Raw genomic sequence first — 16,714 nt, 5'->3', positions numbered from 1 at the left:
GGAGGCCCCAGCAGGGGCTTCTGGCCTGGGACCACATGGCTGTCCCGCACTAGAAGGTCAGGTAAGGGGTGGGGGAAGGGCAAAGGAAGACCCTGGGTATGGAAGGAGCCTGGGGAAAAGCTGGGGGGGGCGCGGGGAGCAGCCCCTTGCTCATGCTGTGGCTGGTGCTCCCTGCTGCAGCTGTTCACAGCCCACGCAGGGCTGTCTGGAGCAGGCACAGGCAGCCCCACGTGGGCTGCAAGCGACTGCAGGATGGGGCGCTGGCCGTGGGGCAGGTGGGGGGCCGCTTTTCCCCCCTGCACTCATTACCATCTTGAAACCCAGCCCCACAGCCAGCCTGGGTTGTATGCCGGTTCCGGGCCTGCCCATCGGGCCTGTGTGTGGCAACAGCAGCTGCGGCTCCCCTGCTTGCTGCCCCAGGCAGAGTTTGCCACTGCTGCCTGTGGGCTGCCCAGCGCGTGAGCATTGGGTGGGCAGCACCAGCCAACGCTGCCTGGTGTGGCAAGTGGGGGGTCACAGCTGCTGCCGCCGGGCGAGCCTGCAGCTGGTGCAGGGCTCAGGCTGGCAGCAGGGCCAGGTTACAAGCTGGTGCTGGGCATGGGGAAAAATGGCTCCTTGCTCACCACATGGCCAGCGCCCCGCGCTGGAGCTGCTTGCAGCCCACGTGGGGCTGCCTGTGCCTGCTGTAGACAGCCCTGCATGGGCTGCAAGCACCTGCAGCAGGGAGTGCCAGGCAAGGGGCTGCTTTTCCCCATGCTCAGCACCAGCTTCTGTCCTGCCGGCAAGCAGGGGGTTGGGGCAGTGTGCTGCCCCCTGCCTGTACTGCAGGGCTGGGGGACTCTGGGTGTGAGCAGGCGTGGGAGCCAGCAGGAGCATGTGGCCTGCACCAGTGTCCTGGGGCCAGTGCCGGCAGCGCCCAGAGGAGGGTGGCAGGAGCATGGGGTCGCAACCAGCAGGGGCTCTATGGAGCTAGGCCAGCTCCCCTCTCTTGCTGCTGGTGCAGCCCAGCCCGGCTCCACAGACCCCTGCTAGCCTGTGCCCTGCTTTGCATCCCACCGGTGCTAGCCCTGGGACATTGGTTCCAAGATGGTGACCAGGGGGCAGGGCATCCCACATGGCCCTCGACAGCCTGCCAAAACTGGGTTAGTGGCCCTCCGCCAGAAATAATTGCAGACCCTGGAATAGGGACTGATATCAGCATTGGGCTTGTTCCAGGCTGAACACAAACCCAAGATTTTAAAGCAGTCAGGGTTAAAAGAAAAAAAAGATGGTAGTGTGGGGAGGTACAAGGGAAAAATCCTTACTTGCTGAGGCTGTCAGCTGTCATGCTTCTAAATGTTTGGATGTTGTCCAGTCATTGTGGCCCTCCAGCCTAGGTTAGGTTTGAATTTCTGTATGGTGGAGAAGGAACCCTGGAAAACTAATAGTAGAAAACTTTCTGAATTAAGAGGTAACTGTTGCATGGACCCTTGAATGATTTGGTTTGTTTCATGTGAGTATACAGCATAATCAGTTTCTTTTGTTGTCAGGATATCACCCATTACCTGGAAAAGTAGTTATCACAGTGGAGTGACTCAATCAGTATTCCCTCAAGGAGGCACAGGAAAAAGAATGGGACTGCATGGAAGTAAGTCAGTATTAGCAGTCGCTCCAGCTCTTTGAGGTGTATCTGATTCTTAGTCAGATTAGTATATGGACTGGCTAGCAACCTGTCAAAATGGTGAATGAGGGCTTGAATGCTTCAGACCAACCAGGGATTATAGGCACATAACTAGCATCTGTCTCTGACACTGAGGAAAAGGATTTCTCTGCCCCTTTCTTTCATTCTCTTGTTTCTAAGATTTTGGGAAGGTGGATTAGGATGGAACCAAAGTGATATGAATAGGATCTAAGTTGTGTTGGTAGTATGACAAAATGTCCCATTTTTTCTGTGTATGGAACTGATGGTCTTCAGTCAAATCATAGTCTCTTCTTTCAAGAGAAAAGGTTTGGGAACTGGAGTTCAAAGTTTTTTTTTGAACTTTGGACTAAGTCAGTATTGATGAACACAAGGAAACCTTCATTAGAATGTATTGATTTTTGAAATGGGAGCTGCTTCAGACAGGCCAAAAATTTTGAGCTAGCTTCTTGATCTGCTGCTGCTTGGGTCAAATACAGGAAGAGGCTTTTTCTGAAATGTTGAGTTCATGAAGGTCTCTAACAAAAAGCCAGGGTTTATGTACAAAACAACAGTAATTTAGAGGGAACCTGACCTATTGGGAATTTCTAAAAATAAAATAGCCTGCATAATAGAAATCTCTTGTTCCATTTTCAGGCCTTGGTAAATTTTGAGTCCATTTTTGTTTTATTCTGGATTTCTGTGTCTGTATCATTATATTCTACTAGCCAATTGCTTGTCAAAAATGATAGGGGGTAGCCGGGGACAGCAGCCTGCATCCGGGCCCACTCCCCCACCTTTGGGGCTGGGCTCACTCATCCTCTCCCCTCTGGCTGCTTTGGGGCCGGGGTTGGGCTGTTGCCCCCATCCACTCTGTTGCTGCGGCCTGCAATACTGGGGGGGCATGGCCAGCAGTACTGGCTTTGCCCCACCCCCCTCCATTTTTGCAGCCTGCAGGGAGCAGGGGGAGCGCTGCTGGCCCCGCCCCTCCTCCAACCTCTCGGTTGCTGCCGCCTGCAGGGTCGGGGGGCTGGGGCCAGCAGTGCTGGCCTTGCCGTGGGGGGCAGGGCCAGCAGTGCTGGCCCATCCACTCTGTTGCCTGCCAGTGGGGAGGGGTAGGGATAGAGGCCTGGAGCCAGGCTCAGTCCCTCCACCCTCGCCCCTGCCATTTCAGGGCTGCATCCCCCACCTGGGGAGCTGGCGGGGACATAGCTCAGCATCTGGCCCCGCACTCCAGCTCTGTGTTCTGTGTCCCTACCATCATGGTGGCACACCACCTCCTCCTGGCTGAACGCTGTATTTGCACTCCGATTGGTTGTTTTTGTTGGCCAATCGGAGTGTGAATAAAGCATTATGGATAGACAGACAGACTACGGATTTTATAAGATTAGAATTCCTGTTGGGGTACTTGCAGTGTCCAGGCAGCTAAGCATGCCATTCTCTAATGAGTAATCATCTTAACAGAGTAATAATTATTTGTCTTATCCCATTATTAAAATTAAGCTTCATGCAATAACTTTATAGCAGTTTCTATTACAGCCCAGGCCTATTGCAGTGGGCTTGTTTAGCAAACAGCTCTTTTCCTAATGTGCATGGTAGACCTATGAAACTGGCTGCCTATATAAACTACTGTCACAGCTCTGCAACAGTGTTAGCCTTATGGCTGTAGCACAGTGGTTCCCAAACTCTGACAGGTTGCGCAGCACCGATTTAAAATGATACAACCTTAAGTACCACCAGGTGGTGTGTGAGGGGGTGTGGGTGTGTGTGTATGGTAGGGGTTGTGAGGGGCTGTGGCTGTGTGTGGGAGAGCATGGAGTATGTTGGGGGCTTGTGTATATGTGGCGGCAGGGTGTGGGTTGTGAGGCAGGGTGTGGGGTTGTGGGTTGTGGGGACCCCCCCATTCCCTCACATGGCGCAGCAGCGGGTGGGGGTGGTCAGGGCACCCAGTGAGGTACAGTTTCAGCCTGTGAGGGGTGCATCCTCCACCAGGCAGTCTGTATTACTGGCACTCCCCACACTTGCCGGGGCCAGCTGCATTTTGTGCCCTCCAGGAGAAGGTGCCTGGGGCTTCCCACCCATACCTGGTGAGTGCAACAGCTGCATATGCGCACAGGGAGTGCTGGCAATAGACGGCCTGGCAGAGGCTGCACCCCTTGTTGTGATGTGTAGTGCTGGCTGAAGCCGTGCCTGCTGGATGGTTGCCCTGATCACTCCCACATGCTGTGGTCTCATACCACTGGTAGGTGGTCTGTGCACCTCTGGTGGTACACATACCATAGACTCTGCTGTAGCATAAAGCACTGGAAGGAATAAAGTTCTGAGATTAGCAACCATAAAGGTGACTGATAGCTGTCAGCAGTATTCTTTATGATGAGTAGGAGCAGTCAGTTTCACTGACTGTCACCTAATACACTGTCTTTCCTATTACAGATTCAGAAACTCTGTGACAGAGTAGCTTCTTCTACTTTACTGGATGATCGAAGGGATGCTGTTCGTGCCCTTAAATCATTGTCAAAGGTATGTGCGTAACTTCTAGAGGTGCACCGATGCATCAGTCTGATACCAGATCAGCACCGATGTAAAGAAAATTTTCTGCATCAGAAATTGGCCTGATGCAGCGGATAAGTTGTCTGATAAATGCCCATTTATGTGTGTGTGCAGCCATAGCACAGCACCTAGGCAATGAGGAACAGAGCCTGAAGCGTGTAAGTCTGATGTGGTGGAAGGGGAAGGGGAGGTGGAAAGAGCATGGGGGTGCAGGTCAGGGCCCCTGCTGTGAGCGGATGTGTGGGGTTGGGGCTGGGGCAGGGGCTGCCCAGCCGGGGTGGAGGTGGGATGGAGGCGTGGCTCGTTGGGGTGTGGGAAGGACGTGGGGCGGACTTCCGCTGCTTGTCTGGGAGGGCATGTGGCAGGGGCATGTGCCTTCAGATCTGCGGTGGGTGGGCTGGGGCCAGGCTCTTCCTGGCCAGGCAGATCTAGGGACGCCCCCCTCCATGCTCTCCAGTATGAGCCGCGGGAACTGCCAAATGAGCACCAGATGAGCCACGCACAGCAGCGGGAGCCACCCTGCATCTCTCCCTGCAGCCTCCTGACAAACTGTTCCTCAGCCCTGGCCCATGGCTGCAGTCCGCCCTGTGCTGCGCAGATCCGGGAGGCACACGCCCTTGCTCCCCGGGTGAGCTGCTTGCAGCTCTGTCTTTTGTCCCTCCCCACCCTGCCCCAGCTGGTCAGTACCTGCCCCAGTCCCATTCCATCCCTCACCACAGGGGCCTTGATCTGCTGCCTCCCCACAAACCTTTCCTCCCCTTCCACCACACCAGATCTGCCAACAGGACGCAGCTTTTCAAGCTGAAGAGCTGCATATTGGAAATGGGATCGGTATTGGCCAATATGTCTCCTTAAAAATCAGCTATCAGTATTGGCCCCAAAAATCTCTGCACCCCTAATAACTTCCTGTAGTCCTGTACAGTATACAGTGTTCTCTGTGGCACGCTTGTTTAGAAAGTGATATCTTAGTTTGTTGTGCAAACCTCCTTATTCCATTTTTAATTATTTTCTGGACAGAAATATCGCCTGGAAGTGGGGAGCCAGGCTATGGATCATCTTATCCAGGTTCTCCAGACAGACCGGTAAGCATATTCTACCTGTAAGAATGAACTCACCGTGGTTATTTTTCTCAAACTAGTTTGTCTTCTTTCACTTCTCCCTGCTTTGAAGAATATTAAAAAAAAATCCAGGTCTGTAGGTGAATAGAATCCTAAAGTTATTAGTAAGAACAAAAATGCTACATGGGAGGGTCAGTTAAAATAGTCTTAAAGTAATGGCAATATAGGGAAGGGGAGGAGGAAGGTATATGAAATGAGTTGCATGAGACTCCTAAATGCACTGGGACAAAATACTAGTTTATGGATTGACTGTTAAAGTTGAAATGAATCTGACAACTTTAGATTGGTAAAAATATTTCTGTTGCAAGGAACAGCGTAAATACTGACATTGAATAGCTTGAATAATCTAACGACTGCGGTATGCTTATGTTGAAATGGTTCCTATTAAGGCAAAAATCGTTCACTTAGATTGGAAAGAAAAAGGTTCAAATAAAAGAAAAAAATTCCGTTTCCCCAGCTGCCTCTTCAGCTGATCTTATTTTTTTTATTTTTATTTGTTTATTTATTTATTGCATCTTGACCACCTTGTGGGTAATAGTTTCCTCTTTCCAGGTTCTGGGATGTATTTGTTAGCCATGTTGGTCTGAGACAAAAAGAAATGTAAAACTCTAGAACTTCTGGTTCAGAGATGATACCTTTTATTAGACTAACTAAGAAATTGCAAAATTATATTTTTTCTGCAAGCTTTTGGTCACGCGCACCCTTCCTCAGCTCAGGGAAAATTAAACTTGGTAAAAAGTCCCATAGATAGAAAATAAACTTCATTTATTAATGACCCTCTTTGCAGAGTCATGTACTTATTTGGCTATGTGCACATATTACTTTTGTATATTTGCAGTGATGGAGTGGGGGTGGATGTGCCACAAGGGTGTTCCTGTTTCAGACAAGATCTTTGTAGGGCTGCCTTTTGAAGTGCCATGGGTAACGTGTTGACACTTAACTGTAGTGCTACAAGGAGGTCTCTTAAACCCTCAGCATTTTGCAGTGCTCCTCTCTCCCCTGAGGAGGAGGGAGAGAGTGACTGGCTCCCTAACAGTTTGAACAGAGTGGAGCTGCAGCTGTCAGAGAGCTAGACTGCCCTGCTTTTCTGAGGCATCAGTCAGCAACAGCTGATTGGAAGAGGCAGACTTTGATCAGCTGTTGGGCTGATCAGCAGCTGTTGCCGTGACAGCAACAGGTGATCTGCTGAGCCTGTCAGACTCACTAATAGGCTCCCCTGGGGACTGGGTGGGGGAGGGGGAAGAGAGAAAAGGAGCAATGTACTGTTGGCCTTTGGCTGATGAGCATGCCTTTTGGGGGCTTTGTAGTGTTTCAGTCAGGGGGCTCTGAATGTGCTCACACTCCAATAGCACACTATTTTTTGTAGTGACCAAAGTGCTGAGGCAGTATATAGTGCTACAAATGAACATGTGCACACAGATTCTGATGTCAGTGTCATGTGCTTTTCTTCTCATGCTACTTGGGGTGGGGGATGGGTCACAGTACATTCTCTCACAGGACTGGGACTGAAGTGATTGCAAGGTTATTCACCTTGGATTCCTGAGTGAAGCAAAGGAGCAGTGGCGGAAAGCATCTTCTCAAAGCAGGACCAAGAAAAATAGGGCATAGTATGAATGGGGGCAGACCAGTGTCCAGAATGAGGTATTCTGAATCAAAGTGGACGCAGGCAGCTGCCGAATACCCAAAGGTGACTTCGCTTTATGGCTTAAGTTTTCAAAGGTTGAAGTGATTCTGATTTCTGAAGGATGGCAGCTTGGCATGCCCCATGTATTTGCTATAGTGTTTTTGACTTTTGCTTTCATTATACCTTTACCTCTGTTCTTTGTAAGTAGAACCAGCATGAGGCTACAGTAATATTTGTGGGGCAGGTCTGTTTCTTGCCTTGGGTAGGGTGAAAGAGGAAAGTAATTTGCTGTTTTTCTTAAAGTCTTGGATCAGTGCTTTAAGGATTGGCTAGCCCTTGGAAGGGAATTCAAAAGAGGCAGTGAAGCAGGTTTGGAGAAAATTAGGTTGGAGAAGAAAGGGTTCAGGTTTACAAAGTAAATGTCTAGACATAGACCTGAGAATTGGAGACCAGTAGCAATTAAAAATGCATGTAGCTTGAATTCTTACTTAAATGAAGAATCTCTCTCCTAGAATTATTTTAACGAACTAGCACGTGAGAGCCTTCTTGTGCTGCTGTAGTGCCATATCTCTTGAATTGGAATTCATAAGCAACTGCAGAAGAGTAGCATTTTATTACTTATTAGTAATTTGCAGCATGTACAAGAATATTTAACAAAAATATATTCTTTAGCACCAGATGGACATAAACCACCATGCAGCCAAAGGAAAAAAGCAATAGGTTGCTTCAGCCATTTCTTAAACCCGTAAGAGTGGGTACCTGATTGTCTTGTGACTTGAGGGAGAAATAAAATCACAAGACTTGATTTGGATGATTTGTAGTTCCTGCAGTAGTGAAAGAAATCATCTGAAATTGACTCAGTGTTGTATGTTAATCATCTTTTATCTGTTGCTCACGTCTGGAATCGTATTGTCATCTCGGGTGAAAAATGAAATTGCAGAAATTTTAGTATAATACTGTTTTTGATTCTGCTGTGATTAAGAGAATGAAGGTAGCAACAATGTACAGTACAAAATCTATATAATTCAGATGATTAGAAATGTGCTGAATTTTTCAAGCAATATTTCAACAATATTTCAATTGTTGCTTCACCTGTAGGTTAGTCTGACTCTGGGAAAACAACCTTTCATTTATTATTGAACCAGCAGCAAAGCTATAGGCTGGGGAACTCCCTTCTCATCAGCACAGTGACTGAAAGGGATTTTGGAGTCATTATCGATTCCAAAATGAACATGGGCTGTCAATGTGAGGACACAGTCAGTAAGGCCACCTGCACCTTAGCATTTGTTTAGTGACCATATCAGGATGATCCCAACTTCGAGAACTGGGGAAAAAAGTCAGGGGCCAGGGCTGTTTCTACTGAGCTCTTTCTGGGAGGGTGCCAGGAGCCTGGTCTGGGGGTGGGGTAGAGGGAGGGGCTAGCTGAGGAAGAGAGGGAGCCAGGCAGAGGTGCAAGGCAGGAGACAAGCAGCAATGGCCCCGTTCTGAGCCCCGAGTAGGTAAGGAGGCACCAGGGGGTGGCATGAAGGAAGCCCTGGGGCTGTTGTGAAGTGTGAAGCGCCCTTTCCCTTGCCCTCTGTTAGTTTTTTGTTATTTGAAATTCATCCATCATTCTTAACAGGCAATTTGCTAGTGTCAGAATAAGATCTTTAGAGAGCAGGGGTCTGGTCTGTTTGCTAACACTTCAGTTAGTGATGCCTGCTGAGGGTTTGGTTTGGGTACCATTGATTTTGATAGGGTGTGGTTCTCTGTGATAGAACATCTTGTGCATGGATGAGGTTGCTTATTGGCAGCTTTATTCTTTCTCCCTGAAATCTTAGAGTAGCTGCGAACAGTTGCTTTTCCCGAAGAGCTCTGACATATGGGTGCCATTCCATTGCCATCCCATTCATGTTGAAATGGATACAGGAATTATAAGAGAGTTTGTGAATTGGTACAGTGATGTGATCTCCCAGTATGTTGATGGGACTCAACTTTGCATTTGTGTACTCCCACCTGGGTGCATTTTGCTGCCCCAGCCAGTGTCTGCTGGGTATTAGGGTATGGAGGAGAGCACACTACATAACCCAGACAAGATCGAAGGAGTGGGTTGGAGGAGCAATGAAAGGGGAGATTCCAGGCTTTCTTCATTTTTGTTTTTGTTGTTTTTTGTAGGGGTGCACTGATAAAGATTTTTTGGGCTGATAATAATCAGCCATTGGTAATAAACCATATTGACTGACATAGATCCGATTGCTGATATGCAGTCTGGCAGCTTGGAGAGCAGCATTGGGTTGTAAGTCTGTTGCGGGGTTGGGGAGGGAAGGGGAATGTGGGGGCAGATTGAGGCCCTCATGGTGAAGGAAGGAATGGGGCTGGGGCTGGGGCATGGCAGCTGTGGTGGGCCATAGAACAGAGCTGTGAGTGGATGGTCCTTGGGGGTGTGGGGGGAGGGGAGCAGCTCCTGCTGCTGCACGCACCCTCGGGGGAGGTATAGGGGTCATGTATCCGTTGGATCTGTGCACGGGGTGAGGGTGGGTTGCCTGCTGTAGGCTGGGGCCAGGGACAGTGCTGGGCTTTTCTTGGTGGTGAGCCTGAGCCAGGCTCTTGGGGCAGGTGGTGGCAGCACTGGGAGGAGGGGCTTGGGGGGGCTATGACAAATTTTGTGGTGGCTGTAGCCCTCTTCCCCCACCCCGTAGCCCAGCTCTCCATGTTGCCACTGCCCGCCCCAAGCACAGCCCCAGTCCAGCTCCCCAGCCTGGAAGAAGATGGCGCAGCCCTTGGCTGCAGTCTGCTCTTGCCCTGCGCACAGATTTGGAGAACGTGCCCCCCATGTCTCCCCTGGGGGTGTGTGCAGCAGTGGGAGCCCCTGCTCCAACTTCCTTCCTGGATGAGCTGCTCACCACTCTGCCCCACACCCCATCCTGGCCAGGCAGCCTCAGCTCCACTCCCTCTCTCACTGTGGGAGCCTCAACCTATCCCCCTACACACCCCTCCACTCCCCTCTGTTCCTTCCCTCCAACAGGCTTACCGGCTGGACACTGTTTTCCAAGCTGCTAGGCTGGCTGCGTGCATGCTGTGGCTGTGCACATACATACGGCTTTTACCAGCGACATTATTGGCCACATCAGCCAGAAAAATCCGATTGCCAGTAATGTCAATTTTCCTTTTATCTGTGCTGATACTATATAGACAGCTATATCGGTGTATCTCTAGTTTCTTGATGAAGTACATTCACCATTAGTTGCTTGGGTGACATGTTGTACAGGGAGCTATATCCTAAAATCATTTCAGGACTGCAACTGGTACAGAATACATGGCCTGGCTCATTGAGAAGTGCATCTTGCTGGGAGCATGTGACACCAGCATATGGGGATCTACAGTGACTGTCCCTTGGTCTCTCGAGGGAATTCAAAGTAATGCTTTGAATTAGAAAGCCCTAAATGGCCTGAAACCAGCCTTCCTGAGGGAATTTTTTTACTAATACTGTTGGAGCTTCTGCAACCTTGGAAAATAGTCTGTTTTTAAAACCTAAATAAATAAATTCTTGTTTATGTCATGAAGTACGAAATTATAAATCTTGGGATTTTAAATGTCCTGCATTCTCTTTGAAATACTTTGATTTCTTAAGTAAAGTTTTTATTAACTCGTGCTGATGGCAGTTTATTTTAAAGAGACATGACTCAAGATCAGTATACCTGCATCAAAGATCTATCCAGTATCATTACCACAGTGAACATGAAAAGAGCAAAATAAATTATGCTTTGAAGTGATCAGTTTGACCTTAACATACAGTTACTGGAAAAATTCTGGGTAGCTGGAATGAGCCATGAAAGAACAGACATTTGGAAGTATCCTTGAGCATTTTGGTATGGACTTTTAGCTGCATGAATGTAATCATTTTGGGGAATGGAAGTAGAAAAAATATTTTAACTTATTTGGTAACTGGATATTTTCAGATTTTTTATTGCATCATGAAAAGCAAAACCATTCGTTACATCTGACCTTTTTACATACTACATTTGTCACTACAAATATGATTGTAAGGAATGTAAGGAAGAAACCATAATTAAGTTACTAATATGGTACTTTTATTTACAGTTCAGATTCCGAAATAATTGGCTATGCTTTGGACACCCTCTACAATGTAATATCAAATGACCTAGAAGAGGAAGAACAAGGTAAGCTTGCTGGAGCAACTTTTCTGCATTTACTTGATAATAATAGTTTGTGCTCATATTAAAAATGTAATAGTTTGCAGTTTATTAAACACTGTTTAGATAATGGGATTTATCCTATTATAATGCTAGATTTATGTTAATGCATGGTATCTTGAGTATAACTGGCATGAAAATAATATTAGCTTCTTCAGTTCATTTCTTGAAGTACTTATGCACAATTTTTTAGGTTAAAATGAGGTCTTTTTACTGAAATAAAATCTTCAAGGAAAAGTTCTGACATTAGTCAAACAGCTGACCCTGTAGATTAATCGCCATCTGCTATTTATGGCAAACTGTAAAAACATGTCCTTTATTTCATGGTAGCCTTTTTGATCACTTAACCAGTAACTATTGCTTAAGATATTGGCCCCTTAAACAAACAAAAAAATGAAGGTTGCTTTGCAAGTATGAAAATAGTTTGTCACCAGTTCTGTTGTCTTCACTTAAAAAAGAAAATGCATTTCCCTTTTTGCCCCTTTTACTTTCATAATTGACTAAATATTTTAATAAATTTGGTTGTGAAACATGAAATTTTTAAGCTGGTCAGTTTTTCTGACAGTTTATATGACAAGAATGGGAACAAATGGTTGGTAATAGGAGGACTGGGCATCATGATGAGGGTTCCCAGTTGTTAAATTCATGCATGTCAAGTGATATTCTCACATGCGGCATTTGGGCAATCATGGGCCTTTGAAGACTTTTTCTTCATGTGTAGCTAAAATGGGCAGTTTTTAAAATATGAATTTAAAGCACATAGTTCTAAAAATGATCCCTTACTTGCTTGACATAAACATTAAAGGTGTAAAGAGAACCTGCTGTGAATTATTATAAGCAAATTTGGAGGTAATGGACACTTTGCATTAAATACTATGTACTGTAAACTTGGGTTTTTACAGTTATCCAGTAATAGACTAGGTAAGACTCATTGCTCAAGATGTGTACAACAACTATTCAGTCAAGTGAGATTTGTTTTCACTAATTGGGCAAAGACAATGGGGAAAAAAGGTTAAAGTGAGGGCCCTCAAGTAAAATAGAATTGAGATGTTAGAGGGGAAAAGAAGGAACAGATCTATCTGATGGTCATACAAATAATGCCTTGGAAGAAGAATTTAGAATTTAGGAAAATGAGAAACTTAAATATAAAGCCATTTTCCAAATAAACATAACATATTTAAATATCCATGTGTTCTTAATCTCACCATACAAGTCCCACCAACTTTACAGGTAACTTAACAGCGCTTAGACATTGCTTTTAGTCTTTCACTGTGCATACCATTGATTCTATCCTGCCACAGATTTTGTGTTTTGAAAAGCTGGTTAATGTTGCCATTTCCATTTGGATGCATTAGACGTTGATAAATTCCTTGCTCAAAGATGTGTTTTCAGAAAAGATGCTTAAATGGGTAAGGTGTAATACAAGTCTTGATGGAAAGTAGCTGTTGGTTGACTGGTGGGGGGACATAACCCTTCTCCCTCTGCCCCAACATTCCTCTCCCGGGTAGCGGCAGGAGAGGTGGAAGCTGAGGAAGGAGGGGGAGCCCAGAGACCCTGGCTTGAGCAGCAGCTAGGTGGGAGCCTGTGGGCTGCAAATTAATGCCTCGTGGGCCACATGCAGGCTGCCAGTTTAACAGTCTTCATGTTATAGTCTCGGTCTTCAGAGCCATCTTTATGGAGGATAGTAGGCATACATGTTTAATACTAAAGTTGAGACTTGGCCCATGGTTTTACTAGAGGAAGTAGGGGACTATTTTATTAAGACCACTGCCCAAAAGAGGATGTTTGTAAGTGCAAGAATGTTAGTTGCAAAAGACTGTTAGGGATTTATTAGAGTGTGTATGTCTGATCAGAAGGGTCAAAGTTGAAGACAGTTGACACAAGCAACGAAAGAATAGTTGTGGCAGAATTTGAGCATGGCTGCCTCTTGAAATCTAGGCCTTAACTTTATTATTAGCTGTGCTGTTGTACACTGCTGTGGAAAACTGATCTATTTGTGAACCTTTCTCTTCTTTCTCTTTCTCTCTGTTTCTCTCTCTTTTTTTTTTGGCTACCTTTGCAGATGATTCTGAAGGTAAAAATCCTGAATTTGTTTGCATGGAGCTCATTTAGTCGTAGTTGCTAATTGTAAATTACTACATACTGTATCTCTTGGCTGTTAAAAAGGACACTGTCAAGGTTTCTATAATACTTTACTGACGATTTTTCATAATCTCTTCTTTATATTTAAAATTCAGTTTCTCAAATTTGTTTTATTACCTGAAATGCATATTTTCCCATTACCCACAATCTGGCCAATATATATGTATGTGACTCAGCCTATTGATGCTTAGAAAGCTTACTGGCACTCTTATACCTTAAGTTAGGGGTTGTCAGCTGGGGGTATGTATACCCCACAGGTTACTTGAGAAGGCCCTAGTGGGTATGCACGGGCAGGAATGGGATGCCTTTACACACCATCCTGTGTTGCCGTGCAGGCACTGCCCACCCAACCAGACTTGGGGGGTCGGGAAAGCCTGCACATGGTGGCTGCTGCTGTTCTGCATTCGGCCTCACACACCCCTCTGCCCCACAGTCCGTGTCCAGCCACCAGGGTTACATGGATCCAAAAAGGTTGAAAACCCCTGCCTTAAATAATTCTCAGTTAACTACTCTGTGGTATGGTAGTGTTGAGCAGCAGTATCCAAATAAACAAGTGGGCATACACAGTTTTTGCATTGTGGAAAAGCATCAAAGTAAGTAATAACTTTTTGAGTACAGAAGTCATAGTCATGCTTCAAGCCTTCTGGCTTTTTGCAGTGTCCTTTTTCAGTAATGCATGTTAAGGATATGGTCTTATTGCTATACAAGGTGTAATAGGGCACCCTATGGGGCAAGCTAACTTAGACTAACTGGTGGATTGATAAGCTTTATTGATTATTGAAACATCTAAAGCTAACATTCATAAACAGGAATTCCTTTAACTCCTCACTTGCATGCAATTTAAAATTTCACTGAATAGGCTATCGATCCTATAACAACATAATTTGGTAGTATGTGAACTCGCAAGATATCCTTTGTTGTATTTTCTGCTGTTTCCTCTTAAGCTTTTATTTTCATTTTAACTTTTCTGTTTGATTTTTATTTTTTGTATTTTTTTTCTACCATGAACTACCGTATGATATTTTTGTTCGTTTGTATTTTATTTGGCCTTTTATATATAATAGTTCAGGACATAGTAAATAGGAACCAAGCTTAAAGAGTAAGCAGAACTCTTGGCACACTGATAAAAAGCAATTGGTCTTGCATTGCATGTATTCAGCACGGACTTCAGCATTAAAACTCTCGAGTTTTGGTGGAAGACCGAGTGTCATGGGCTAATATGGATCTGTTAATAAATTAACTCTTTTCTTTCCCCTGTGAGCTGTGGGTGGTCTGGAAGCTGTGAAGTTTTGCTGTCCCCTTTTGTGAGCTATGAGAACATCTTGCATTTACATTGGTTCAGTTACAGAATTTACTCCTCAGGATTTCTTGACTGTTCTGCTTCATATACTCTTTCCCTTTCCCCCTGTAGACAACTTTGCTTTACTTTTCACTTTAGGAAGCTTAGCTTCCTAAGCTAACATTTCAAATGAACCTATCGACCTTAATTAACTTTATTTTTCCAAATCACAGGCTTCGTATCCAAGTGACTGCTGCACAGAAGACATGTAATTTGTATATAGTAGACCAGTGATGGGTGAAATACAGCTTGCAGCCTGGTTCTGGCCCACGGAGGGACTTTGTCTAGCTCATGGCAGTTCCTAGGTCCTACCTGACTGGGGTGCTGTCCAGCCTGTGTTGCGTATTGCTGCCCCCTGGACACACAGCAGGACTGGGGTAGCTCTGCAGCTGGACTGCTTTTCTAGGGTGGCCCAGAGCCAGTGGTGGTGGAGAGGAACCACAGGGCAGTCTGGGCACATGTTCTGGGTGGTTGCAGCAAGAAGGGCCCAGCAGTGGTGAGGGGGAGGGGCCACTTTTCCCCATGCCTAGCAGCACTTTCTGCCCAGCTGCTGCTGCTCATTGTGGGCAGGTGGTCTGGAGCAGGCATAGGGTAGGCTGGGTTCTGGGCTGTGTATGTGGGTTCTGGATGGTTTGCTCTGGCCAGAGCGAGTCTGGGGTGGGCTGGGGTTGGGGCTGGGCTGTGCACTGTTGGCTATGACGGGGAGGAACCACAGAGAACATGGGCTCTGGGTTGTCAGTGGATACTGACTGACCTACAGCAGCTCCCCCAGCTGTCTGTGGCCTGTGGACCCAGGTATTTGCTCACCTCTGTACTACATCATTGGTGTACAAGCTTTTCATCTTGTGGGTCAGATGAGCAGTGCCAGGTCCTTCTGCAGGCTGGATCTGGTTGCAGGGGTTTACACAGCTTGACCTCTGTCTGTCCATCTGGGATGGAAGGGTATGATGGAGTGGCCCCAATCTGAATGCATGGGGAATGGGATGGAGTGGCCCTGATCCGGATGCAGGCTGCTTGTCCTGGTCTGGATGTGTGGGGTGTGGGTGGGGCATGGAAAGGCAGGGTAGCCCCGATTCTTGCCATGGGGATAGGAGGTGAGATGTAGATCAGCCCTGATCTAGACTCATCGGGGGTTGAACAGCTTGGGCCTGATCCAGATGTGTTGGGGGTGAGGGGTGGGGTGAAATTGGATGGGGTGGTCCTGACCTGGATTTGGGGGTGCACAGGGGAGCATCCTGGCCTGATCTGGAAACACATGGTGGGGCCTGGTTCTGATCCGCCTTTGCTGCATTGGCCTTGGTGAGCTTGGCCTTGGCTGTGTAGAGCTTTCACAACCCTTTTTATGCTCAGTTACTACAGAGTCTTGCATCTCACTGCTCTGCTAAGTGGCCTCTATATCTCCCTTTATAGCTACGTCCATTCTGTTGGTTGTTATCAAGAAAGCATTAATGATACTTTCCTTCCACTCATGCTCATAAAGTACAGAACATAAACTTTGCCCCCACTGAGTCCAAAAAGTACCAAAGAAACAAAAACCACTCAGCTCACTGCTGCTGTGATCCCTGCATCTTTGGTTCTGTTCCCCATGTGCCCTGGGACCTTATTGGTCTGCTGCTGGGCTGTCTACCCTATCCCTCCCAAGGGTCTGAAATGGTTCTGCTGATGGGCCTTTCTTCTCTCCCCCGGTGCTCTGGGACCAGCTTTTATGTCTTGAGGCCCTTCCCCTCTGCTGGTACCTGACCCTGTCCAGTCAGGCCATCAGAGGATTTTCTTGCTAAAGCCTTGCAATCTCTGGGTGGGGTGAGTTTGCAGCTTGATGCCAGTTGTCTTCACCCCTCTGGCCTGGAAGATCCTAGCCTTGCAGCTTTGTCCTTTTAGTCTCTCCAGTAACAGGGGTGAAATCCCTTGTTATACCCACTCCAATCCATAAACCATTCAGTGGCTTCCAGATCTTATTTTGGGAACCACTGAACTAGAGCATTCAGTCTCATGCAGTAGCTGCATGTATCATTGTGGAAATGGGTATGGAGTGTAGGCTGGGCTTGTTTTGTTAAGGAGAGCCCTGGCTCTGAGATCATGTGAAGCAGAGGA

At 46.8% G+C, this 16,714-nt stretch overlaps 1 protein-coding gene across 2 annotated transcripts in view; it reads left to right on the top strand.

The window, feature by feature from the left end:
• Nucleotides 1-16,714, top strand: part of USO1 (USO1 vesicle transport factor) — a 91,543-nt gene that overhangs the window by 5,381 nt on the left and 69,448 nt on the right. The window contains exons 2-5 of one of the 2 annotated variants that reach the window (XM_019534297.1): nt 4,091-4,177; nt 5,225-5,289; nt 11,030-11,109; nt 13,205-13,216. In XM_019534297.1, the coding sequence (XP_019389842.1) occupies nt 4,091-4,177; nt 5,225-5,289; nt 11,030-11,109; nt 13,205-13,216 (244 nt within the window). The remainder of the gene's footprint in view (nt 1-4,090; nt 4,178-5,224; nt 5,290-11,029; nt 11,110-13,204; nt 13,217-16,714) is intronic. The other variant, XM_019534298.1, reaches the window with a different exon arrangement.

The sequence above is a fragment of the Crocodylus porosus genome, unplaced genomic scaffold (assembly GCF_001723895.1).
Source record: "Crocodylus porosus isolate Cpor-Errol unplaced genomic scaffold, CroPor_comp1, whole genome shotgun sequence".
In the NCBI taxonomy this organism is placed as follows: Eukaryota; Metazoa; Chordata; order Crocodylia; family Crocodylidae; genus Crocodylus; species Crocodylus porosus.
The sequence above is the reverse complement of the archived record's forward strand: the minus strand, read 5'-3'. Positions and strand labels throughout refer to the sequence as shown.